We start from the raw sequence: 27,703 nt of genomic DNA, 5'->3' as shown, positions 1-27,703 counted from the left end.
ATGGTTTGATTAATACCTTTCCTCTCCATCTCGTTTCACATATCCAAACAGAAACAGGTGTTGTTTGTACCCAGGCTAGGCAAGATGCTTTACGTGACTACTTCTCATAACAGTTCCAAAATAGAGCGGGAAAGGGGTTACATATAGTTCATGTCATTTTATTTGGATTTGATGACTCTGTGAAAGTGCACTGTTACTTCTGGGTTGTGAGAGTGGTGTACAGTTGCCCTGATTGCTCAATACAACCTGAGAAGCAGTAGCTCTGCACATTCGGGCAGTAATAGGAGAACTGATAGCTATCTCGATGACGCTGTATGTGAAATGAGTATTTGTGTATCCAGGGTTTGAGACTCATCATTTAGCATACATTTCAAAATGCATCCCTTTTCCCATTCTTCAGGTTGGGTTCTTCATTATGAGCAAACACCTCAGGTTTGATGCAGAACATGTCAACAACAGTGAAACAGGTGGTTAAAGAGACAGCTGGCAATATGAACCATTGCTGACCTTTCCAATAGTGTTGTCACATGATCAAAAGATGATCATCAGTTAGTCCTACCTAATTACTCTGATGTGCCCCTTGGAAGACCAAGGCAGCATGAGGAGCACGTATCCAAGAGTGAGAAGTATCAAACAAGAGCCCATGCAGGCAGGAAGTGAGGGGAGAAGGGTGAAAGGAGGGACGGGGGTCCTCACTGGCATTTATCCCCTCCCCAGAGGCACTTTGTCGAGTGTTGGCTCTGAAGCAATGCTGAAGCCATCTGTGGGTCCTCTCAGCAGAGGCCACGTAAACAAGACGTGTGCTGCGGTTTGACCTTCACGGTCCTAACTATAATATTATCATAAGACGAGAGCTCTGATTGCACTCGTCCATGCGGTGGGATTCGGTGTGTCCATATGAGACGGCGAGTGAGTGAAAACCTTGCGTGGCTATATGTTGTCCTGTTATCCAAATGTGGTAAAAGGACATAACCACATTTCCTCCAATAAATCCTGTGTTTAGGTACCACCACTTCTTCAGGTTTATAGAACGTTTTTTAACTAATCATCTATAACTAATCATCCTTATAGCTTGCCAGCCATCTCTTTCTTAAAGTTTTAAGCAAAGTCTTTTCCCCACAGGAAACATCACGCTTTACTGAGCACCAGAATGATGCAGTAACAGACTAATTGTCTTTAGGAAGTGGCAACCACCACAAGTTAGCACAGGGTCAAGGATTTTATAAACTTTGTGGTTGAATTACAGTGCAAATCTCTAAAGCATTTGATACAGCTAGGGGTAATATAATGCTAACGGGCGAGCAGCTGGCACTCATGGAGGGAAAAGAATGATGGGTAGTAGCTGGCAGTGTACAGTGGCTCCGAGCTTGCCAATACCCATTCCAATGGTACCACAATGAGGCTGGGGGCTGCAAGAGACCCTGGCTTGGGGACCGAAAGAGTCAGGTGACACACTGTGGGTGGAAGACGCTGTTGTTAATCCAAGAAAATGCAAACTATGCAAGAAATCAATTTACAAAACCAAAACACAAATGTGTAATAGTTGGTACCCTTGCAAAGAGCAAATCTGTTTATGAACTAGATCAATATCTACATTTTGTGTACATCCGGACTAATTTGTATTTCGTGGGGTTAAACTAGTATGTCTCTGAGCCATCCTTTTCTTTACAAATCTCGGGGCAAGATTGACCAGGTTACCTGATACACATCTATGAGAATCGGGCTGTTTCAACACAATCATACTATACATTCATATAGTGGAATAAACACACACCTGATCTGGTCCTCAACTATTGGCGACTGATGTGTTATTATGCTTAAATGGCAGACGTCTCTGTGTGTATATATTTGTTTTTGATCACTTTAAAAAAGGTTACAATCTAAACTGTGATAATCTGTTCACCACGGAGCAATCATAACAGCTTGGCTCCAGCAGTTCTGTCAAATAAAGTGATTTATTGTGAAACGAAAGAACAAAATGAAAAGCACAAATTGTTAAAAAATACGGTCTTTTGTGTTCTGTTTGTAACAATGTTGGACTTCATCTGAGATAGAAACATATCAAGTAGCTTGCATTGAAGATAATCAGCTGCGTTAAAATGAGACAGCTGGATATTGCACTTCTGTGATGTTGTTATTAAGATGTGTTCTTACAGCTCTAAAGGCTTCAGCAGAGCTTCAGCCTCCTGGTCAGTCGACGGGACATCAGATAGATGTTGGAGAAACGGTCGTCCGTGGATGCAGCTCTGGCTGCTCTCTCCAAGCTGCTGATCCATCCTCACGAGAGTTTCCTCCACATCCTCCCTGGATAAATGTTTAGGGTACTGACGGGCAGTCGTACTGCTTCACCCTGTGAATCACAATTTAGATATTTAATAACATAAATACCAGTAATGCCATTTGTTATTAATGTATAGCATCTCTTACTTGTAGGTAGTTTGTGACTTTAAGTGGCCGGCACTCTTGCACGGTCTTAGCCTGCTTGTGAAGAACTGCAGTCAGGATCTCCCTGAGGTCCTCCACACCGAGGAAAGGCACGCAGTCTGCCATTCCTGTCACTTCCAGATGTCTCTCGTCTGAGGTGAGGCCTGGCCAAAACAAGCAGAAAACAAGGATTAATATACTCCAGACGCCACTACTATCTCCAGGAAAGAATAATAAATAAATATTGTGGTTTACGATGGGAGTGATGACCAAGTTAAACAAGCGAGGGGCCAAATGGAGTGTTAAATGACTAATAGAAGCCCCAGGAGACTGGAAGGAAGTTGTCTTGTAGGGTAGAAGAATGATAGCTTCTCATTTCATGAGGAAATACTGCAAATCATGAACGATTTATATTTCCGATACACGTCTTTGATTGCAATGAACTCAGAATGCTTTGAAAAAAAACCTGGAGAGGCAATTCAAATATTTCTTAAATATTTCTGTGCTGGGTTGTGTTGCCTGTGCACTAGTCTGACACATTTGCCTTTTAAAATGTATACAAAGAGTAACACTTTTACTTATTGGGAAAATAGCCATGTTAACCACAATACAAATATGTACAAATTGACAGTATCTGCAGGATCACATTATACACAATACAATATTACTGGATAATAAAACAATATGACCTGTAATATAATCATAAGAAATGGACACGACCCTGCAGCAGAGATTGTGCTATGAAACCATCTTACATGTGCCGCTACCTTCACTCCCATGCATCACCCACCGAGGCTGGCAGTGCCAAATTGAAAATCCTTGAATTATCTCAAAGGGCAACCGTTCTCATCACATGCACACTGGGGCACCGACCCACTGTGAGCGCACTCTGTCAGGCAGAGAGCCAATGTCCAACTGAGGTGAACCGTTCCAGCAATACAAAATAACCAACACATGTCATAATTATACAAAAACAGTTTAATTGGAGGTGTTCTGGTTTATTTGTCCGTTATATTTATCATTTATATTGACCTTACTTTTGTCTTTGTTTAATACAGCCTATACACTGTTTTTTGCAGAGCAATCCGTGAATAAACATGAATAAATTAACTGGTTGTTTAAATGTACCAGATCATTGGTAAGCATGACTGAATCTCTAAGTGTTATGTCCCTAAGATAAAAATACATGTGTGCGCATAAAGATTTTGTGGTCAATGTACATAATGTTATGTATGGTTGTAATGTTTCAAAGTTATTATGACGTTTGCCTTGATCTATTGTAAAGACAAGGTTTACATTGTTGGTATTGTTCTTTCATGATTTACAACTTTGCTTATTCATCATTTGCTATTTTTCATGATGGACATTCTTTTTAAAGGAATGGAAATGTTTTCCCAAGACAATCAGGAATAATTGCCTGTAATCCAGTTACCTGAAACTGTATGTTTGACTTTTCTAAGTGACTGGTGATAGGCCATCCATGAGATCTTTAAACAGCGTGATTTACAAGAAAGGCTTGTTCTCATATTGATGGTGGGAAACGAGTCAAATGAGACTGCTAATACAGCAGCATTTGGTCCACATGTATTTACAATGTACCTGGAGTGAATTGGATTTGAAAGCCATTAGCCACAAGCCTGGGATCAGAGAAGAGGGCCCCTCCGTGTAGCTCAGGGCTTTGTTTCTCCATGTTGCACAAAGCCTCCGTATATTCAGCCCCCCCGAGACTTCTACAAAGAGAGACAAGGCGAGGTTTAACAAACACATTAGGGAAGCCTTAATAGAAACAAATGAAGCAGGATTCGTTTTTCTTAAAAATAGTCTGAAACAAACATGTATGTAAAGAAATTGGATGAGTTTGCAGTTTTCTGGAAACAACAACTCAGGCTTGACATTTTGCTGGTGAGAAGTGAGTGATACGTTACCCATCTGCTAACGGTATAGGGTTCTGCAGACTCACTGCTGGAAGTATATTATTCTCAAGGAGTCTCTTAAACAGCAAGCTTTCCTCCACCCGAAATGGGTTTAACAACATGAGCCTCTGACCACATAAAATGACCCAGGCGCTGTGAGAGGACAGCCGGTTTACAAGACGGAGGCCCCGTGGCACTGTGCTGCTCTGGGATGAAAGGCGCTGGAGCTGCAGCCGAAGGGCAGCTATGCTGCAGGGGAGGGGCTGCGAAGACTTCAGTGCAGGGCTCCTCATCTTCTTTTGGGGCTGTACAGAGAAGAGCTCATCCAGCAGCTGCTGGTTGGACAGCGGGGCCTTGCGTTTGTGGCCCTGTGCATGGCCCCTTGGGCTGCTCACACTCGTCTCTCTGGGGCCTTCAGCAGAGGCCAACCTGGTCTTCTGGTCATGGTGCTCCAGATGTTTTTTTGCCTTCTCCTCATACCTGCAGAGTTCAACCAAGTATTTTAGACTAACACCTAGACTAGTGTTGAACCAATTTGGAATCTCTCCCAATTTTCTTCCCAGCAAGCACTGATTTGGAAATGTGTATAATAAAACATACCCAGGCTTCTAGGTAAAAGCTAAATAAAAGGAACTTCCCATTTCACACATGAAGTTCGGTTTGATCTTAACTACTCAATCTGCAAAAACCGTAAAATAATGTCTCCTGTGGCTCTTTTCTCCAAAGTTTGAGAGAAGATACCCCTTAATGATGTCATCGGGGTTATCTTGGATTGAATGGCTTGAAAATAAGTTTTTGACAAGAGCCAGCATTGGATCATTAAAGTGCAGATACAGTAAAGTCCAATAATACAAAATCAGGATATCGCTTCTTCTTCATTTCCACTGATATTGATTTTACCTTTATTTTGTTAGGCTACCAACTTTATGGAAGTGCAACCACATAAACATAACTTGTAACAACTATTCTGTGTTAAAATCGGCAGCTGTTAGCAGACGGTGGGCAGCTAAGTTCTGTAAATAATAAAGCTAACAGCTGACATTGTTAGAGGTTCCGTTGAGTTGCATTACGATACGTTCAAGCTCCATTAAAAATGAAAATTGGCAAATTATATTGCTGTAAAATTTTGTTTTTGTCAATACAATATATACACATTAGAAGGAGAATTTTGACCTGGTTCATAACACTAGTTCTAAACATCTTGTAATATATAATTAAACAAACAAAAATAAATACAATCATTTACTAACCATTTGAGTTTTGCAAAATACCACTAGATGACAATAGCAAAGTCAATCATAACATTCCAAATCTTTCTGACTATACCATTTTGTTCCTGTTGATAGGTTATTATTACATTTACTTTCTACAGTTTAGCAAAGCTGTTAAGGAGCCATCTGTTGATGTCTACAATTTATAAAAGGAATATATTTATAAATATAATCTTTTACCTTGTTCTTAATAGAGAGCGTTCCTCAGCAAATCAGTATTTTGACTCATGTTTCCGTGGATTTTCACATGTTCAGCATTAGAACTTACACTTCAGCACCCCATTATTCTAAGAACCTGTTTCGTGAAGTCGTGCAAGTGTAATTCCTAGAAGTGGTCAGCCACTTAACCGTGGCGATGAAAGGAGCAAAGTCCTTGCCACATCTTATTTCATGTTTAAGACAGCCGTACGTCGAGGCAGGATTCCAAACAGATGTCTTTTTCCATACACTCTTCGATACCTTAGGCCCCAACTAGTGCTGATGCACATTTTCCAACTATGCAATTACTTTAAATTGGTATGCAGTAATCTAACATAATTAGGTTGCAGCGCGTTCAGCGCGGTATAACGGTGTTGTTCCATGATGCAACTTACAGAGTAGCTGAGTGGAAAGAGATCAGTAGGAAGCAGTTTGTGCTTTCTTTTACTGACATGGCATCTGGACTGGATCAACAAATAACGATGACACTGTCAAGATTCACCTCTCTCCTAGTACATTATACGTATTGAGACAATCAATTGATCGAACCTTAAGCATGGAATGCGTGCTGTGCTATGCTATTTGACCTGCGAATGGCACCAGTTTGTGAATGTTTTGTATACTTAGCTGTCAGACTCCAGACGGAAGCAAACGCAGATTATGAGCCTTGATAATGACACTATACTTACAAAAATACATATTTATCTGATCGTCATGTTTTATTTTTTTGTTTGCTTATCAAACTCCATTCCCATCATACCTTCATCATTGTAAATCCCTTGACCCTGAGTGGTCAAACACAAACACTCGTTACCTCCATCTGTTCTGTGCCTAATCTGTTCGTGACTAGCCAACTATGTGTCACTCAATCATACCACTTGTAAAGTAATCATAGTTGAGCTTTGCAACACAAAATGAACTGGAACCTGGGAACAGGACATTTAGATATTATACTAATGTTGTGCTTTTTAAATTAGAAATGAAATATCATATATAAAAAAGGGAATATTTAGTTGATATCAGCTAATGTCTTAAATATAGTGTCTCTGTTCAGGGATCATTGTAGGTTTAGGAAACAAACACACATTCACTCAGTTTAATAATCTTATTCTTATGATTCTTAATACTTTGGAAATAGAAGACATTTCACGATTAGTGATATCTGCCATACTGCGGAAAATGTCATCGACCCTAGCTCCTATTCGATGCGGTTGTCTGGAAATAAAAAACTACAGCTCGTATCAACAGCATTTCCAGACTGGGCTTTTACACATGCAAATGACAGGTCAGACTTTCCCCCCTTGCTCTGCCTTGCAAATAACAAGAAATGGAAACAACTGCTTGGAAAGGTGAAGGTCTGGAAACTCACTTCTTACGGTCTTCCTCCCTCAGATTTTTCCACCTCTCCTGAACCGTGACGCTGATATCCTTCAGGCTGGCTGTAGGTTTCTCCCTGAGGACGTCTGTCCTGGCCTCCTTCTCGAACAGGGCGGCGGGGGTCAGTGGTGCCCTCATGGCGCGGTTGCTGATCAGGTCGTAGGCCGTCAGAACGGCCCGCTTCTCCGTTATGGGGCTGGGAGGCATCTTTTTGGTTGGGCTGCCATGACTCTTGGCCTTATCTAATCTGAACGATTGTTCTTTAAAGGTTGGTGGATGCTGACGGGCCGCAGGGGTTCACCTGATACAGGGTCGATCAAAGCCGCCCCTCGGCTCCAGTCTTCGGCAGATATCTCGTCATTTCCCGTGTCTGCACCTGACACAGCAATGTCTTCAAGTCTCTCAGGGGACTTGCTTGTAGTCTGGGCTGTTTCATCGTCATCGAGAGAAAAGCTGGAGTCGAACCTAGCTGGGATCTGGTTTACAATCCAGTCCTCGGCTATGGAGGATGAAGAGCTGCCGTTTGAGGTTGGGCGGTCCAGTGAAGCTTCAGTGCTCAATGGAACTGTGTCAATGTGTTTAGGTGCATCTTTGAGGTAGGTCTTCTGTAGCTTGGTGAGACTATCATCCCTCTCTACACTCTGTTCATTGTCCGGTTGTAAAGCCTCAGTCTGCGAAGGACTGGACGGTGTGGAGGATGTGTGATAGGCGAGCTGCGTCGCTTTTGGGGCATCATTACACCGATAGCCATAGAGAGAAACTAGAAACACCTCCACTGCGGTCAGCACAGCCTCCTACATTTCAGATGGATCACAGAGCGTAAAAAACTAATAAAATGGCACCAAAACATGTTCATCAAGGAACAAACATTTCTACACAGATGGAACACCAACAGTCAAAAATAAGGTCAACATAATACATTCAGTCCGCTTGCGGAGAACAACATAAATATCAACATTACGTGAGTCTGTTATTTTTTACATGATAGAGACTATATTTTAAATATAAGACATTTTAACATTTCCCTACCATGATAGCAAGCTAGAAAGCTTTTTCACTCGTAACGATATTCACGATTATTCCAATAATTTACCACATCTCATTTAATCTTATTGCAAGTGATTTTTACTGTGATCTGCAATCAAATATTATACAGCCCCATTCCTACTTTATCATGAGTGAATTGACCTCTGACCTAATTCTATCCAAACATACTGAAATCCATAGCTACCTTGTTATGAAGAAGAACCTGGGTCTTGTCCGGTGTCAGATTGACATCGACTGAGTTTGGTGCAACTGTAATCTTAAGGCATGACAGTGGGATAACGGTTTCGCGCTGAGTCATCTGGATACTGAGCGGTGTAGTGTTGGACCGCAACAGCTGATGATCCATCACACAATCCAACAGAAGAGATGCAAGAGGTTTTTTAAATAAACATAAAAGAATGGTATTGTAGAAAGAAACTAATTTCTTTGTATGGATTGTTTTGTATGGAGTTATCTAAAATTATTACCTTCATTATATCTTTGTGGTGGACAGGCCGGTTTGTGATGTATATGAATGTGTGTGTCCGGGTTAGGGGAGCTTGTAGAGGAGTAATCTGCTCCAGGCTTTGGAAAAAGCCCTCTAAAACAATCTGAAAAAAAAAAAAAAGGATTTATGATCAATCACAAAGTCAGTTTCATATACAAACTTTCCAGTAAGAAACCTTGACATTATTAAATAACTAACATTATAACTTTATCATCATTACATTTTCAACTAGAACGGCACGGTTGATCCATTCTGCTGACAGCACAGCTGCACAGCTGGGAAGGGAAGCCATTAATTCTGCTTGTGCGCATGCAAGTCAGCACTCAGCAGCAAGAATGGCATACCAACATACACTGTCACGGCATAAAGAGGACGAGTAGTACATCTTAAATCCCAGAGAAGCTCACTACACTCATCCCATCAACTAATTTACACCTCTGTTGACATTGGGTTAAAATGTACCTATTTCTAAATGTCGGATGATCAAGAGGTTATTTCATATAATTGCCAGAAAAAGTTTTTGTGAAAGAAAAATTCATGACCACTACTTTTATTAAACTACAGGGTTTTATTCAAATCTGGTGTTATTATGTGTTGCCTATAAAAAATTGAAATGCCTTATAAATTTGAATTTTGTGTACATGAAGAAGATAGCTAAACTGTGTATTTGTTTGACTGAAGTTGCCTTGAAATCCATATTTTTGGATATGATTTATACTACAGTTGGGGCAAAAAAGTATTTAGTCAGCCACCAATTGTGCAAGTTCTCCCACTTAAAAGAGGAGAGAGGCCTGTAATTGTCATCCTAGGTACACTTCAACTATGAGAGACAGAATGGGAGGAAAGAATCCAGGAAATCATATTGTAGGATTTTTAATGAATGAATTGGTAAATTCCTCGGTAAAATAAGTATTTGGTCACCTACAAACAAACAAGATTTTCTGGCTCTCACAGACCTGTAACTTCTTCTTTAAGAGCCTCCTCTGTCCTCCACTCGTTAACTTTATTAATGGCACTTGTTTGAACTCGTTATCAGTATAAAAAGACACCTGTCCTCAACCTCAATCAGTCACACTCCAAACTCCACTATGGCCAAGACCAAAGAGCTGTCAAAAGACACCAGAAACAAAATGGTAGACCTGCACCAGGCTGGGAAGACTGAATCTGCAATAGGTAAGCAGCTTGGTGTGAAGAAATCAACTGTGGGAGCAATTATTAGAAAATGGAAGACATACAAGACCACTGATAATCTCCCTCGATCTGGGGCTCCACGCAAGATCTCACCCCGTGGGGTCAAAATGATCACAAGAACGGTGAGCAAAGATCCCAGAACCACACGGGGGGGACCGAGTCCATGACCTGCAGAGAGCTGGGACCAAAGTAACAAGGCTACCATCAGTAACACACTACGCCGCCAGGGACTCAAATCCTGCAGTGCCAGACGTGTCCCCCTGCTTAAGCCAGTACATGTCCAGGCCCGTCTGAAGTCTGCTAGAGAGCATTTAGATGATCCAGAAGAGGATTGGGAGAATGTCATATGGTCAGATGAAACCAAAATAGAACTTTTTGGTAAAAACTCAACTAGACGTGTTTGGAGGAGAAAGAATGCTGAGTTGCATCCAAAGAACACCATGCCTACTGTGAAACATGGGGGTGGAACCATCATGCTTTGGGGCTGTTTTTCTACAAGGGGACCAGGACGACTGATCCGTGTAAAGGAAAGAATGAATGGGGCCATGTATCATGAGATTTTGAGTGACAACCTCCTTCCATCAGCAAGGGCATTGAAGATGAAACGTGGCTGGGTCTTTCAGCATGACAATGATCCCAAACACACCGCCCGGGAAATGAAGGAGTGGCTTCGTAAGAAGCATTTCAAGGTCCTGGAGTGGCCTAGCCAGTCTCCAGATCTCAACCCCATAGAAAATCTTTGGAGGGAGTTGAAAGTCCGTGTTGCCCAGCGACAGCCCCAAAACATCACTGCTCTAGAGGAGATCTGCATGGAGGAATGGGCCAAAATACCAGCAACAGTGTGTGAAAACCTTGTGAAGACTTACAGAAAACGTTTGATCTCTGTCATTGCCAACAAAGGGTATATAACAAAGTATTGAGATGAACTTTGTTATTGACCAAATACTTATTTTCCACCATAATTTGCAAATAAATTATTTAAAAATCAGACAATTTTATTTTTTCTCATTCCGTCTCTCATAGTTGAAGTGTACCTAGGATGAAAATTACAGGCCTCTCTCATCTTTTTAAGTGGGAGAACTTGCACAATTGGTGGCTGACTAAATACTTTTTTGCCCCACTGTATATGCTTCATAAACAGTCAAACCAGGACAAAAGTTGTGCAGTTGACAGAAGGACAATACAAAGACTAATATTAAACTTGTTCTCATAGTAAGCAGTTTGTAATTTCCTCTCAAGTCTATCAACTTTCAGGCAAGTCGTAAATGATCACGTTTCACCTAAAATCTTGCCAGAGCCACTCTTCATGAGCTGAAAATGATTAACTGAATTACAACTGAACAATTTGCACCTAAAACTGAATCATCCTGAATGTAAGCTAGTAAGAAATGATGGAAGGCCATTAATGCTCTACAGATTGCAAGCGGCATAGCTATGCCTTTTTTCCACATTGCCTAGGGCTCATTATATTTAGCAGCAACGCACGCTAATGAAGTTAATAAATGAACTGCTCTTTCAGGTCGGGGCACATGTGCTTCTCTCTATTTCTGCTCATTAGGGTCACTTTATGAGAGCACCTCTGGCCCCAAAGGACCGTGGCCATGTGAAGTCATGCTGCCAAAAACGAGTGTCACATTTTGTTCTGCAGTAGAACGGCTCTTAAGATTCTCCCGGAGCGAGGCCCCGGTGAAATTGTCAACCTGGTTCTCTTGATCACTAAGCTTTGGTGCTGGGGACAAAGAGGACAAAAGTTCTCTTTCATTGCTACAGGGAGTAGGAGGAAGAGGTGAAAGGTTGTTCTCATAACTGGGCTCAGAGGTGCAGCAGCATAATAACAACAACAAAGAGAAAAATGAGAGAGGGCTGCTCCATATCTGTCAGAGTGGATTAACTGGCAGCCTGGCAGCAGGTACGAGCCACATGACATCTACCGTGACCAAGCAGAAAGTTACTGCTCGACAATAATTTGATTATGACCAGCGCAGCAAAGCTTAGCTAACACAAATCTCTCACTTTTCATCAGAAAATAACTCAAGAGAAAAGGGCAAGGGAACAGTTGGCCAGCCACCAACTGACCACATGTGCTGGCTGCAGACCAGGCGTTCATGATGAGCTCACGGTCAAGTATAACGTGCATGTACACATTTGCTCTGCGAAATGTATCAATCTTAACTAGACATTACATGTAATATTGACAGTTATATTAAGATCTTTATAAAGCAAAAACAATTTGTCAAAATGACTTCAGGAACATTCCTGAAATAAATAAAATCTGTCCCAATTGTTAAATTGATTTGAACCTGAAAAGGAGACTGACATAACATTAAGATGGATTTGAAAAATTTGCTTTTTTAAGAGGGCAAATGTGTGCATTATGATGAACTACCATAATTTCCACACAATGAAGGGCAAAGGGGCATGGGAGCCTCTGTGTGAGAGCAAAGAGTGCAAGTGGTGTAGTGGAGGTGTGTGGGTCGGCAGCTTACGGCTTTGTCCCAAATCAAATCAAATTTTATTTATATAGCACATTTTTTAAGCGATTTTTGGTCGAGCCAAAGTGCTGTACATACAATAAAAACACTTTACTACCATAGCAAACAGAAGACCACAAATTACAACAGCAAAAATCACATACAGGGAAATGTCAGGAGTCGTGCGCCGCTCTGACTAGAAGGCCAGGGAGAAGAAGTGAGTCTTAAGTGTAGATTTAAAAACCTCTAGGGTCTGGGCCGACCTCACAAGGAGGGGCAGAGTGTTCCAGAGCCTAGGGACAGCTGCTGCGAAGGCTCGGTGCCCTCGGGTTTTGAGCCTGGTCTTGGGCAATATCAGCAGCAGCTGATCAGCCGACCGTAAAGCTCTGGCTGGGGTGTAGCGATGGAGGAGTTCTGCTAAATAAGTCGGAGTCAGCCCATAAAAACAAATAAAGGTGCAGTGCAGTGAGGCCAGAGTTGGGGTGATGTGGTCAGCTCAGCCGTGCAATGTGCCTGTGACGCTTATCTGTCATTCTCTTCACATTCACGCCACCCTTTTCTTAAGAATAACAAAGGTGACTTTGACCATAAGACAGTCAGACAGGTTTAAGGAACATTTCACCTCCAAAATGATCATTTTTATACAAATTTCTCACTCTGTGTTCACTCTTACTCACTCTTAGATTATACTTCAAGAGTTCTTTAAAAGTTTGTAAGCAGATATTTTGACATCGTTTTTTTTTTGTTCATCAAAAATGCTTAATTCCCCGTAGATCAGTGTTTCTCAAACCTTTTCAAACCAAGGACCACTTAACCAATAAAAAAACACTCGCGGACCACCTAACTCCACAAATATCCCAAAACACATCGTTTTTCTAGAACAGATTATAAATCGCCTGAAGATGGTACAAATAAGTGGCAACATGTGTGACAAAGGTGTTGCCCTGAGCTTTATCATGCAATAGAATGTGAAACTTAAGCTCGTTCCATTGCGGAGATATTCCCGCGAGAGTGCGGAAAACTTAAATGTATTTATTTATTTCAAATGTGAAATGTTACCAATATACTCACGGACCACTAGGGGGCGCTCACGGACCACCAGTGGTCCGCGGACCACACTTTGAGAAGCACTGCCGTAGAGGTATGCAAGAAATATTAAGAAATCAAGGATAGATGAGGGTGACTTCCTGATATATAAATGGTTATTTTGTGGGGAAATATATATCAAACTAACTTATCAAAAATGTGAAATAATTGTTGTAGCTTATGTAAAATTTGCATCGCAGCCAAAGAAAACTTTAACAAAATGTATTTGCTATATTTCTCTCTGACCTCAGCATATTTGCCCTTAACTGACCTCTGGTTGCTCTTGGCGATGGTGGCAAGGGAGCAGGTTGGCAACGGTGCTGGCCCCCAGTGTAGCAACGAGGGCACTTCTGTGATCGGCCACCTTGGCCTTCTGCCAAACCACCATCTGCAAACAATATGACACCAGTCAATCTCCATAAGTCCACATCAGGCGGATCACACAGCATAAACCCCCCGTCAAGTTAGTAACTACAGCAGCACACATACCTGCAGAGCATACATTTTGTTTCAGTCATGAGCTTCAGCAAGAGACACACAAACACCAGCATGAACAGAAGCCTTATCAGAGCATGTCAAAAATGTAAGGCAGGGAACATTAAAGACATGGTAAAGACAATGTTGTTCAAGTGAAAATCAATGGCTTTAAACAAACAAGAAATAAACCATGCTTTTATTTCATATCAACAAGAACTGTTGTATTATTTACACTTTGAACACTATACAGCAGTAGAAATATTGGTGTCGCTGCGAGGGGGACCCAAGTTCCCATCAGCAAAAACACGTGGGTTTGCTATCCTGGCTCCAAAATGGTGGAATGAGCTCCCCATTGAAATCAGGACCGCAGAAAGCTTACACACCTTCCGGCGCAGACTGAAAACTCATCTCTTTCGACTCCACTTCGAGCGATAGAATGACTAACAAAGAACTGCTAACAGAGCACTTATATACTAATAAAGGACTGGCTTATCTATAGCCAGCTGAGTAGCACTTGAAACGATTGGCTCTTTGAAACCTGATGTTCTTATATGATTCTGTTTTCCTCAAGGTTGTGTCTTCCTGGTCGAATGTACTTATTGTAAGTCGCTTTGGATAAAAGCGTCAGCTAAATGCAATGTAATGTAATGTGTAGATACAAATATTAATATACAGAAGTGTTAAGCATTACAACTGTGCACTCTGCTTTTGTTCGGGTGCAAATTAAGGTTTTTACTTATTTATTTAATTTTATGTGTTTAATATGTTTACATTTATTTTGTTGTACCCCATGTTAAATCACTCCTCATAAACCACTTGTATACAGCTGCATTTCATTCCGCTGATTTAGTATTTTTTTTTTTTTAGCTATTTACTTTTATGACTGTTGGTTTGAATTCATTTTATTGTTTTTATATCAATATTTGACATTGCACCTGTAGTTCTCGATTTGCTTCCTGACACTTTGTATCTTTTCCCATCTTTGCTCTGTTTTATGTGTATCCTCCTGGGACCCAGCCCATTGAAAATGTCCACTGTAGTGGACATTTTGTTAACATGCATCTCCTTTTACTCTTTTGAGCTACTCTATCAATCCCTGATGTGCTGTACAGAGGACATCCTGGTCTTTCCAGTGATATGTCATTGGTTAAAATTGCATGCTGGGAAGTTCCTCTTTCTTTTCATCCAAAATGGCTGGCATACGAAAAACAAAACTGTATAGAAGCAGGAGTCAAATAAGTCAAATATTGTTGAATAATTGTCATTTTTACCTGAAAATCATATATATTATTGTTTATTAACATGTGAGGAACTGTATAATTAGTTCTGAAAGCAATTAAATAATTCAAGTTTTCAAATAACAGCCCTTTTATAAATGTCCATTCTAGTGGACGTCAAGACCGTCTTCATGGACTTTATGACTCAATATTGTTGCAGGAGACGGAACTGAAGCAGACATTTTCTGTACCAGAAAGTTCAGGGAGATTAAGATGTTGAGCTCTCCGATGATGAGAGAGATGAGGCTTTCACACCTGGGATAGAAGAGGGTCAAGAAGAAGGGGGGAAAGATGCAGGAGGCTCCATGAGCGCACAGATAGATACATGGAGACAGATAGGGACGAGCTGGAAAGACATGGCCCCCTGTGGGCCAAGAGTAGCACGTATGTCTTATTGTTGTTTTTATTTTAAGTGGAGCCATGACAAATGAGAGTTGCCTCAGGAATGCAAGCTTTGTTTCTATGAACATGGTCAAATGGAGACCACATCCATAAAACTAGTCAAGATGACCCTACAGCCCGTGCTGAGAGTCAATGAGGTACTTTCAGTACGTTGACTACAAAGTCTTTGAAGATCTGGAAAGATTCACCAAAAAACAAGCTAGTTTTTTATTGACCAAATAAACAGCAATGTTCAGATCAATTACTTATTCATGTTTTAAATAAAGGTGAATGTATTATTGTATTAATATCACTCTATAACCATAATACGTTACATAGTCCATCTGTTAATTTTGGCTGTCTTTTCAAACTAATATGGTCCCGACGTCCTCTACAGTGGACATACTGTAACATTTTAAAATAAAATAAAATAAAAAAAGTCTAAATTGCAAGATGTTTTTTTAACCCTAAATAGGTAGGAAATCACAAAAAAAAGGAAATTGGAAGACACTTTCTTTCATATACAACACTTTGTAACTCTTTTACTGAAAATACATTTTAGAAATAAAGTTATTATTTAAGGTCATAATTATTTTCCTAAGCATTAAAGAGAGTATTGACCCCCAGGAGTTAGCTTATGTCCACCATTGAATATATTTCGCGGGTGTTGATTTCTAAAAGCATGCACACACAGGGCATGTCTCGGCTATTAAATACGCAATTTAGCTCATGTAAATGGATCACTCCAGTAAACGGTTTTTCAAGAAGCTGTGAAACACGACACAGTACAAATAGCCGAGTTGGAGATAAGGGATAGGGGCAACAGAGTGCTGATTGCACAAAAAAGGTTCACTAGCTTCTTCTGAGTCTGATCACATTCAACCTGATTTCTATGAAAGTTATAAGGTGGTCGCTTGGCCCCTGTGTGACCCACACCACACCACTCCTGTGGCTGCAGCTGAAACCGAATCTGGGGTTAAGTGTGCAGCTGTGTTCAGCAACTTACTCAGGCGTCATAATCAGAGTTAACAGTCAGTAATGTTTGTGTTCGGAGCACCTGACAGTTACGCTTAGCTGCGGTGGGAAAGAGCATAAGGGATGGAAATGTGTAATTCCTAAATAGTTCCACAGCTAATCTTATTGTGAAAAGTCTGCAACCCAGGGCGAAGGTGATTAAAAGTAACCAAACAAAACTGGCCTAAAATCATGCAACCTAAATATACTTCTAATGATAAATAATGAATGGTGTTTAGGTTGATGATAAATGCTGTCAACACAATTGTACATTGTGGAATATAATGCATTTCTTTGGTATGCGTGTTAGTTATTGTGAACTACGTCACCCAACAATCAACTTGTTTATTGGCTTTCCATTCACTAAAGGACATAAACAGTCCTTAAAGCTACACTTCATACAGTATGTTGCAATTTAGAATCACTTTACGTCAGAGAGTTTTTTATGAAGGAAGATGTGTCACTGTTCCCTGTGGAGTCAAACTGAGTGGTTGGAAAGATTCATACAGGTCATCATTATACATTAGAGCTGCAACCTTAGTTTACTGATGGTCAGTTGACACAATATTAATTGGCAACTCATTTGATAAACGATTGATTGTGAATACAATTGTTCATGCCCGAATCTTACGAAATACTGTTATTAGCATCTAGAATATCCGTGCACATCCTTTCCCAAAATATTTCACGTTATCAAATAAGTGAAATTTTCACCGGGAAACATCGTATGACAAAATGGCAGCATCAAGTATTTGTGTCCCCCCCCAACCCATGTGTCTTGTTTTTAATGATTAATTTCAGATTGATTTACCACATTAAAAACAAAAACAAATGTCAATGTTTCTAATGCAGCGCAAATGCAGATAATTTCATGCAAGTTATTTCTCTTAATGTATTATGTTGGAAACATCTTTTTGACTTCTTTCGAATGTTTAGTATAAATATAATTATTATCCTTATTATTATAAGAAGTGGTAGCAGTACAGTTAAAGTGTAAAGGACCAGAACTCCTTGGATTCAAAACTTGTTTTCCTCCAATATGAATTACACTTGTAAAGTATGGCATTTTACATGTGCTTGTACACATTGGCATTGTCTCAATTAAGACCACACATACATCACTGTGCCATAAATATATGGCATATGAACAAAAACTGAGGGAGATTTTGAGCCAGTGATGTGGGAACAGTCATTGGAAGACTGATGAGGACACCTTGTGGTTGCTGTGCGTTAAGGACAACACACAGTATGAGAAGTGATTAAAATGTATTTTATGTGTTCTTTAAACCAATTTTCCAAGGCCCCAGCCACACGAGGACGTTAACCGTCGTATCCGCTATAGTTCTCTATCATATAGACGGTTCGGCCACACGAGGCCGACATGGAAACGCATATAACGATAACGGGTCCCAAGGTGGGTAGATCTGCTACGGGGGGGCACACGGCACCGTGTTTACGCCTATACGATCATGTCCTGATAACGTTGAAGCAATAGCCCCGCCTCTCCCACCTCTCCTGCTTAGAGATCAGATGCTGGGCTGTCAGAAAAGGGGGAGGAAAAGAGAGGCTCCGTTTTTTATTCTTATATTATTATATAGAGTCGTTATTCATTTGTTTTAAAGCTCAATAAATAACAAAGAAGAAGGGCAAGTCTTCTTCACTGCTTTTGTGGCAGGAGTACAGCGCCACTTACAGGCCCGGCATATGTACTACAGCGTCTCCGGCGCTTTCGAGCAGTCTCGTGTGAACGGACACGTTTCTGGTGCCTATTGCGTGTGGACGGAATACTTTTTTGATATCGATTTCGGTCCGTTTGCGTTATCGTCCTCGTGTGGCTCCAGCCCAAGTGTAATACCCTTAACTGAACGGACTTGAAAGGCAACTATAGGGAATGGAGACTGTAGTCGGGAAAATCTCAACACTTAACGCAGTAAACAGTCAGAAGACAGCCAACACATTCAGCGTCTCTTGCTGATCTTGGCTACATCTTCCTTGTCTACATATTAGCAGAAAAGAATAAAATGTTATCCCATGGTCCTTCTTTGTTTTGATCGTTGGTCATAGGACTGGCTGTTGAAGCCAGCAACATAACAGTACATACAGACCTTGTTTAAATAGTTTAAAGTGACTAATGTGGCAGGTTTTTACAGAGGATAAGATGCACTGCAACGTCCACAGAAACTCCTCACACCACTCCTGATGTATTATCCCCTCTTGCTGTCCATCTCTACGCTCAGATTAAAGACCCAGATACCAGTGTACTGTAGCTCTAAGATACACAGCAGTGTATTTCATATATTTTAAGGAAATGATGATTGCCTGTAATGCACAGACAGCTAAATTGTGATTAATGCTGTGGCTTGTTTTTGGTTTGAAACTAGGACAAATAGATATGTTTTTTGATTCAAAATTAAATCTTTATTGTAACTTATATGTAAAAACCACAGTAAAAAATATTTTGTTACCTACATAAAACCAAGCTGACCAAAACTGCCTTTATCCCTGATGTACCAAACTACAAACCTTTTAAGTTCATCTTTCAAATCCTCAGTGTTTTATACTCATTTTTGTAAAGGCACATCACTTTGACGAATGAAAAATAAAATATATTATAAGTCATTTTAACTTTGCCTAAATGTAAAATGTCACCAGTAGCCATTGTTAATTGTATATATAATGCATTGTGCTAAACGAAAGCTGCCATTTACATTTGGCATTACTTTTAGCCTACTCACAACTCAGATTTGTTTAAAAAAACGTTACCTATTTATATCTGCAAATGTAGGAGGAGCTACTGACCTTATTGTGAATGAGTGTGAGCCTTAATTCAGGTTTTATAATGGCGTAGGCCAGCAGCAGGATCTGCACCTTCTTCAGTTCTTCCTTGCACTTCTTGGTTGTGGAATAGTACTGTCGTCTCACTGGAAGATTTTTGAAAAGCTTCAGGACACTCACTGTTGTTCCTGCAAAACACAAAGAGCAGAGGTGTGCAACAGATTGTAGGATAAGAGGGTTTTTAAGCATCAAGGCTAAATGACACAAATAGACTACAGTGTTTCCCCTACCATTGTCTTGGGGGGGCGCTGCGTCCTGCCAACGGAGCCCCGCGCCCCCCCTGAAATTCAAGGTGTTTTTTTGTTGTTTCTTTTAATATATATATATATATATATTAGGGCTGTCAGTCGATTACAAATATTTAATCACACAATGTCCATAGTTAATCGCACATTTTGTATCTGTTCTAAAATGTACCTACACTCTCTCCCAACCCTGTCTACTTCTCTGCACTGAGCCAGTTGCTCAAACAGACAAGCCTGTTTACAGTTGTCGGCGAAATGCCGCTCCTCTGTCTTCATAGCAGTCAAAGCATGAGACTGAAGTTCCCACTGTGGGTCAAAATAATGCGCTGTGATGTGCAGTCGACACGTTGGATGCGATCCGAATTATCTAACGCAGCCCCTCGCCCTCCACAATGTTAAGTTGTAGCCACCCATTTAGCTATCGCTGTTGTTGTCCAGGGGCCTATACTACGAAGCTGGTTCAACCTAACCTGGATATGTTTGAGTTAGCCGGTTGGCCTAATCCAAAACATACGCGCTCTCGCTAAACTGTACTACGACGCGGGTTATCAAGTGGATCGCTCAAGCCAGCCGTGTCCTATCTAGTTTGGTGCGCGTTCACATGAAAGCGGTGGTATCTGGAGCATTCGACCAATCACAGACATGGAGAAGCGTACTGACAGCGCAGCGTCATACTTCCTGAATGAAAAGTGAACTTTAATACTAGTCAAAAATGAAGAAGTTAAACTTTAAACCTCCATGACTTAAACACTTTATCCAGGATCAAAGCCACAGAGCTGCACCTGCAAGGTGAATACAGCTGGCAAAAGAAAAAGTGTTTGAATGCGTACATTAACAGGTTTATGATATCACTGCCCCGTCTAAAACACCATCTGACTTCAATTACATTTGTCTCGAGTGTTTCGTCAACTTAATGTGTTGCTTAAAATAATACTTCTGCATACAGTATGTGACACTGTGAGTGTTGCACGGCCAGATACGGCTCAGCTGACTCAGATAAGGAGATATATGATACATTATGATGTGATATGATATGATGTGATATGAATGATAATGGGACACATCGACGTCTGCACTCAGTGTACTTATGTTGTGGCAGATATTTAAGTGCTTTCTTAACGCTAATGTTATAATAGTCAGATTGCTCTGAAGATGGAGGTGATATTCTATTCATGTTCACGTTCACACAGTCGGTGATTTTTGCCGGCCGTCTTTCCTGCGACGGCAGTTTTTCTGTATTTCCTTTCTCCTGTAATATGACTTGATCGCTTTAAACTCCGCACACTGAGCTCTGATTGGTCAGCAGGCGGTGCTTTCACTGAGTTGAGCTCTTAGCCTGCAACCTAACCTGGGGCCTATACTACGAACCTGGTTCAACCTAACCTGGATATGTTTGAGTTAGCCGGTTGGCCTAATCCAAAACATACGCGCTCTCGCTAAACTGTACTACGACGCTGGTTATCAAGTGGATCGCTCAAGCCAGCCGTGTCCTATCTAGTTAGGTGCGCGTTCACATGAAAGGGGTGGTATTTGGAGCATTCGACCAATCACAAACATGGAGAAGCGTACTGACAGCGCAGCGTCATACTTCCTGAATGAAAAGTGAACTTTAATACTAGTCAAAAATGAAGAAGTTAAACTTTAAACATCCATGACTTAAACACTTGATCAGGATCAAAGCCTCAGAGCTGCACCTGCAAGGTGAATACAGCTGGTAACAGAACAAGTGTTTGAATGCGTACATTAACAGGTTTATGATATCACTGCCCCGTCTAAAACACGATCTGACTTCAATTACATTTGTCTCGAGTGTTTCGTCAACTTATGTGTTGCTTAAAATAATACTTCTGCATACAGTATGTGACGCTGTGAGTGTTGCACGGCCAGATACGGCTCAGCTGACTCAGATAAGGAGATATATGATACATTATGAAGTGATATGCCGCGGACTGTACTTAATGTACTCTGATCCGGTTACTTATGTTGTGGCCGATATTTAAGTAAGCTTTCTTAACGCTAATGTTATAATAGTCAGATTGCTCTGAAGATGGAGGTGATATTCTATTCATGTTCACGTTCACACAGTCGGTGATTTTTGCCGGCCGTCTTTCCTGCGACGGCAGTTTTTCTGTATTTCCTTTCTCCTGTAATATGACTTGATCGCTTTAAACTCCGCACACTGAGCTCTGATTGGTCAGCAGGCGGTGCTTTCACTGAGTTGAGCTCTTAGCCTGCAACCTAACCTGGTCCCGACCAGGTTAGCTGCTTAACATATATTACTATGGAGATCTAGCCTGCTAAAAAGAGAACCAGCTTCGGATGACCGGAAAGCCGGAGTTTTCCCTGAATTTAGCCGGCTAAGCGAAAATCCTGCTTCGCAGTATACCCCCCAGGTCCCGACCAGGTTAGCCGCTAAGCATAAGTTACCATGGAGATCTAGCCTGCTAAAAAGAGAACCAGCTTCGTAGGACCGGAAAGCCGAGTTTTCCCTGAATTTAGCTGGCTAAGCGAAAATCCTGCTTCGTAGTATACCCCCCAGGCGTCTCCCCGGCAAACTTTCAAGCGTGGTCTGCTGCAAGCGAGCGGCAGGAGCGGGGCTGTCGGCATCAGCTGTGTGCTTGGCTTGCTGTTTAAAACACCTTTTTTTGTATCCATATCTCTCGCTAGAATCTTACACCATCCACCTAACAACAACAACAACAACGTCAAGCCTTTGGGCTCTGAAACTAAGGGCGGGCAGAGGACATACACATGCGTTAATCGCAAAATAATTAGTGGCGTTAAAAAAATGTTGCGTTAACGCGTTAACTTATAAAACGGACAAGTCAAATCAAGCAATCTGATTGGTTCTTAGCCGTGATATACTGAGCGTATACCACGGGTAGAATTGTAAGTTACTTTTCACAACAAGTCAGTATCCCTCCGCGTCTGAGAAAAACAGTATACCGTTGGGCTGAAAAGCAAACTGCCTGCAGCTAAGGGGGTTGTCGACCCTCCGCTTCGCGCCGAACCACGCCCCTTAGCTGTAATATAATGAGCATATACCACGGCCTGTCGTGAGCTATTGCTTAAATATATATATATATATATATATTAGGGCTGTCAAGTTAACGCGTTAATGCAATTTTTTTTTAACGCCACTAATTATTTTAACGCGATTAACGCATGTGTATTTTTTTTCCTCGGCCGCCCCGTAGTTTCAGAGCGCATCGAGTTTAAAATACCATCTACAAACTGATGCTGCTGACAGCCCCGCTCCTGCCGCCCGCTTGTGTCAGACCACACTTCCACGCTCACCGGCAGGCACCGACTGGCCATCTGGAGGACCGGGAGGGTGTGTGTACGTGTGGTCCGAGCGAGCAAGAGAGAGACCTTATGTGCATTACCGTACCGCAGTGTGAACGCGGCTATTGTTGTTGTTAGCATCGGGTGCTAGCTAGCTGCGCTAACGGATATAAAGAGCTGTTTAAATGAAAACAGAGGAGCGCCATATCCACACAACTGCGCCGAGCACTTGACTTGATGCAGGAAGCAGACAGCGGGACATTGTACGAGAAGTCAGCACACTCATGATTGCAGCAACATGATTGCAGCGTACAGGCAGCTCCCGTTCGAGCATATGCCTTGAGTTGCACATAGCTCCAACGATCACACACACCATTTGTATTGTATGAGAGAGGTTCCAGGTTGAATTGAGGCGAATATTTGTAAAGTTCAGAGGTTGTTGTGTTTAATATTCATGAGAATATTTGTCATTGTTCAAATGATAATAAACATTAGCATAAAGCATATTTGTCCACTCATATGTTGATAAGAGTATTAAAAACTTGAAAAATATTCCTCTAAGGTACATTTAGAACAGATAAAAAATGTGCGATTAATTTGCGATTAATCGCGATTAACTATGGACAATCATGCGATTAAATATTTTAATCGACTGACAGCCCTAATATATATATATATATTTATAGCACCACATTGCCCCCCCAAAGCTGTAAACCTAGGGTAAACACTGGACTAACTGGTTAGTGTTCAAGGTGTGTGTTCTTCTGTAATAATATTACCTCTATCATCATTTTAAGTTATCCCTTGATGGATAGTTTGGATGTTTTAAAGTGAGGAAGTATGAGGTCAGTGTTTTACCCACAGTAGATATAAGGAGAAGCCAGCATCAAATCCTATTTAACCACCCAAAAGAAAATCAATATCCCACAGCAAGGTAAAGCCCCAACTATATGCTTTAACTTACAAAAACGTATCATTCACAGCAAGTCACAGCTGTGTCAAGCTGCATTGGTTTCTTTAAATAACAAACACTGATTGCAATGAATGTAGTTGATATAACAATTGAATCTTATACTTATTTGACTCTGTTATCATGTGATAATGTGCCGCTCCTCACAGCAGAATAGAATAGAGTAGATACTGAAATTAGCAGCCCTATGTACTCCATCCAGAATCATTTCTGAATTAAGAATCCATACTGAAGCGAAATTGGATTCGTAGAATAGTAGATCCAGAAAGTTTCAAACCCAGAGTGACTCCAACTTCAGTGACCCACTCTACTATTATTGTATAAAGCTGTCTTTGATTTTGGCTGCTCACTAAAGACGGATTGAATTATTTGTGTCTTGCCTTGACCCAAGTGAGACGGCTTCTGAGAAACAATCTGTCCTTTGAAGTTCAGCGTGTACTGTGTGCTGATGTCCTCCTCCTCTGTCTTTGTGATGACAACCACCTGAAAGGAGAAGAGTACAATAAAACATCAGGCTGCCAACTATCACACTTTATATGCTGTAATAAACCAGGATGTATATTTAATTCCTAATAAAACTGATATGCTTAACAACCACCTTACATTTATAATATTATAATTGACACAAAGGTGAGAATTGAGTTCAATTATTGTATGTATATGTACAACTTGTACACATTTTAGAGCAATATGTATCACACATGCTGACATGCACGCACGCATGCAAGCACGCACCACTGACAACACTGTTGTGCAATAATCTTTGCTTATGTTCAATATATATTATTCTTGGCTGCTACTTTAGATTTGTTACATTACTTCAAGCTGTAACAAAACTGTTGTAAAATAACACATTCTTACAATATATTAAAAAGGCTCTATTAGGCTTTTCCCTTTCTTGTAGCACAGAGCCAGCCAGCTAACCAATCAGAGACTGGGCTCTGGTTTCAGACAGAGGGTAAAAAGACAGGCAGTATTTTGTGGAGACACAAAATACAAATATGAATCTGAAAATGGGCATACAAGGGCCCCTTTAATGTCACTCATAGCTGCTACTTTACTTCTTTTATACGTTAACTTACTGCTTTTTGTTTATGTTTTTTACCATGGCTGTGTGTACTTATTTGATTTATATTCATATTATGAGCTTGCCTCTTTTTTAATATGCTAGTCTCATTTTATTTGGACTTTTATATGCATTGTCCCCTTGGCTGTAACTATGTAAATGTGATGTGAGACAAATAAACTATTTCCGATTCTAATAACACGGCCCCATTTGCCTATTCTGATCTGACTGTAATATAATTCAGACATGTTGGTGAATAGTTGTCACCTCGGCCACAGCACAGATGGAGCCCAGTGCCTCTCCTCTGAAGCCGTATGTCTCCAGTCGCTCCAGGTCTTCGTGGCAAAAGATCTTTGAAGTAAAATGTGTCAGAGCCATCACAGGAGTGTCTTCAGCTTTGATTCCATGGCCGTTGTCACGCACTTCTATCCGGTCCAATCCGTAGTTCTCCTGCAACGTGAAATCCAATAATAAAATGTAATCTGCCTTAGCAAATGGAAGGGATATCAAAATCAGTGTTGTGAGTTCTAAAGACTTAAAGTTTACATGCAGGAAAAAAACCCTATTCTCAAATTAATCTTTAAAATAGGCAATAAAACGCCAACTCACTCTTCAATCATATTTTCAAAATGAATTTCTACTGTACCAGTTTAATGTCAAGGCTTGTAGCTCCAGCATCCAGGGAATTTTCCATCAATTCTTTCACAACATTCAGCACAGAGGTGATGACCTGTGAGCTGGACAGCAGCCGCACAGTATCTGGAGGCAGCTGCTTCATGATCTTTGGAACCTGTTGAAGAAAAGTCCTGTTTCATTGTGGTTCTTCAGCGTGCAATTGAGTCGCAACCATGGTCACAACATCAGCCAGACATTGGGGTATTGGGGTATTGAGGTATTGGGGGGGAGAGAGAGAGAGAGAGAGAGAGAGAGAGAGAGAGAGAGAGAGAGCGAGAGAGAGCGAGAGAGAGCGAGAGAGAGAGAGAGAGAGAGAGAGAGAGAGAGAGAGAGAGAGACACACACACACACACACACACACACACACACACACACACACACACACACACACACACACACACACACACACACACACACACACCACACACACACACACACACACCACACACACACCACACACACACACACACACACACACACACACACACACACCACACACACACACACACACACACACACACACACACACACACGTTGACAACAATTTCAAAAATGACAATGATAGAAAACAGACTCAAAGACTTGCACTGCTGTCTTGCACACTGTTATGTATTTGTATGTGTATGTCTTACATATACTGTATGTTGCACTGTTTGAGGAGCCTGAGACTTAAGATCTTCAAATGGAACTCATTGCCAAACTACCTTGCTGAAATAGAGTCCAGAGCCTCTTTCAAGAAGAGATTGAAGGGCCATCTACTGATGACCATGTACCTTTGTGAGCTGTGAGCCCTAACTTAATTTGATCTCATGCTTTGTACTGGTGGGTGTTTAGTGCACTCATCCTTGGCTGAGATTGATATTGAAAGTGGATGAGATTGTTGATGATGTTGGAAATTGTTGATGATATTGGTGATGTTGTTAATGATGTCAGGAATTATGTCTTGAATGTTGTTGTATTATTTTTGTTGTATTGTTTTAAGTGTCGGACCCCAGGAAGAGTAGCTTTTGTCAAGAGCAAAAGCTAATGGGGATCCTTAATAAACATAAATAACTTTTCTTGTAGCTGTTGTGCATAATACAATACAGCCTTTTAATCTTGAATTATGTGAGACAAACAAAATGTGCCTCATTGTCCATTTGTATTAATTAGCAAGCTTGATATATTCTAACATAGAGTCTTGATATCTAATGGCTATTTGTTTAAGATCATATAAATTATATTCTTTTTTTAAAACAAATGAGTGCCTCGAGTTACTAAGACCTCTGAAATGACAGGCCACTGACACAAGACAATCAAGTTACTTGTATTGTATTGAAGTGAACATGTATTGCGTTACAGATGATTGATTACCCATTTCCAATTGAAATTAGTACTGTTAATGTTGTATTAACGTCATGACACCAGAATGTCACCTGCAATAACGTTACCTGATAGTGGCAGTCAGTACCAATGTCAGTTCAATCAAGTTATCTTCTTTCGGCCATGACACAATTTGGTCGGAAGTAATGTAATAATAAAGAGAAATGTAATTAAAATTATTGAATTGCGTTTAAAGTAACATTAAGGTTACATTTACTTAGGTTAACCTAAGCTAATTTAACGGCTCGCGACTTACTTGAGTAGACTCGTTAGGTTAAAGATAACAACCTTATCTCGTGCCAAATTACGTGGCGACTTCACACAATTAGAACCTTAATGTAACATATTAAATAGCAAGGAAATGCAGTTTCCATAAAGACTTACTGAAGAGTTATTCTGACTGCAACCCCTGTTGAATCTTTCATAAACAACAAACACGAGCTACACGGCGGAAATGATGTGTTCCCGCCCCTTTAACTACACGCTCATTTGCTAGAAGCGACACGAGGGCGGGTAAAATGGGACATCTCTACCCTGAGTTAGAGCTTACAGGTACATACTTTAGTATGTGCTTTTTGTAAGATTTTCTTTCAAAAATCAACCAGACTTTTACCCTTATTTTCAACGCATACAATATAAACCTTAATATAA

The 27,703-nt window shown here is 40.8% G+C and overlaps 1 protein-coding gene across 1 annotated transcript; it reads right to left on the bottom strand.

Moving 5' to 3' along the window:
• Positions 1–1,936: 1,936 nt before the first annotated feature.
• pms1 (PMS1 homolog 1, mismatch repair system component) lies at positions 1,937–27,520 on the bottom strand. Its single transcript, XM_034109927.1, is given in 19 exon segments — positions 1,937–2,335; positions 2,338–2,350; positions 2,428–2,588; positions 4,024–4,154; positions 4,350–4,817; positions 7,176–7,428; positions 7,431–7,977; positions 8,415–8,492; positions 8,494–8,553; positions 8,556–8,564; positions 8,698–8,751; positions 8,753–8,810; positions 13,209–13,219; positions 13,737–13,853; positions 19,414–19,577; positions 24,330–24,432; positions 25,283–25,465; positions 25,662–25,805; positions 27,437–27,520. Coding segments are annotated over 18 exon segments (2,727 nt in total). The 5' UTR covers positions 25,794–25,805; positions 27,437–27,520; the 3' UTR covers positions 1,937–2,150.
• Positions 27,521–27,703: the final 183 nt, after the last annotated feature.

This window comes from Pseudochaenichthys georgianus, chromosome 21, assembly GCF_902827115.2.
Source record: "Pseudochaenichthys georgianus chromosome 21, fPseGeo1.2, whole genome shotgun sequence".
In the NCBI taxonomy this organism is placed as follows: Eukaryota; Metazoa; Chordata; class Actinopteri; order Perciformes; family Channichthyidae; genus Pseudochaenichthys; species Pseudochaenichthys georgianus.
This window is presented reverse-complemented; position numbering and strand designations above follow the sequence as displayed.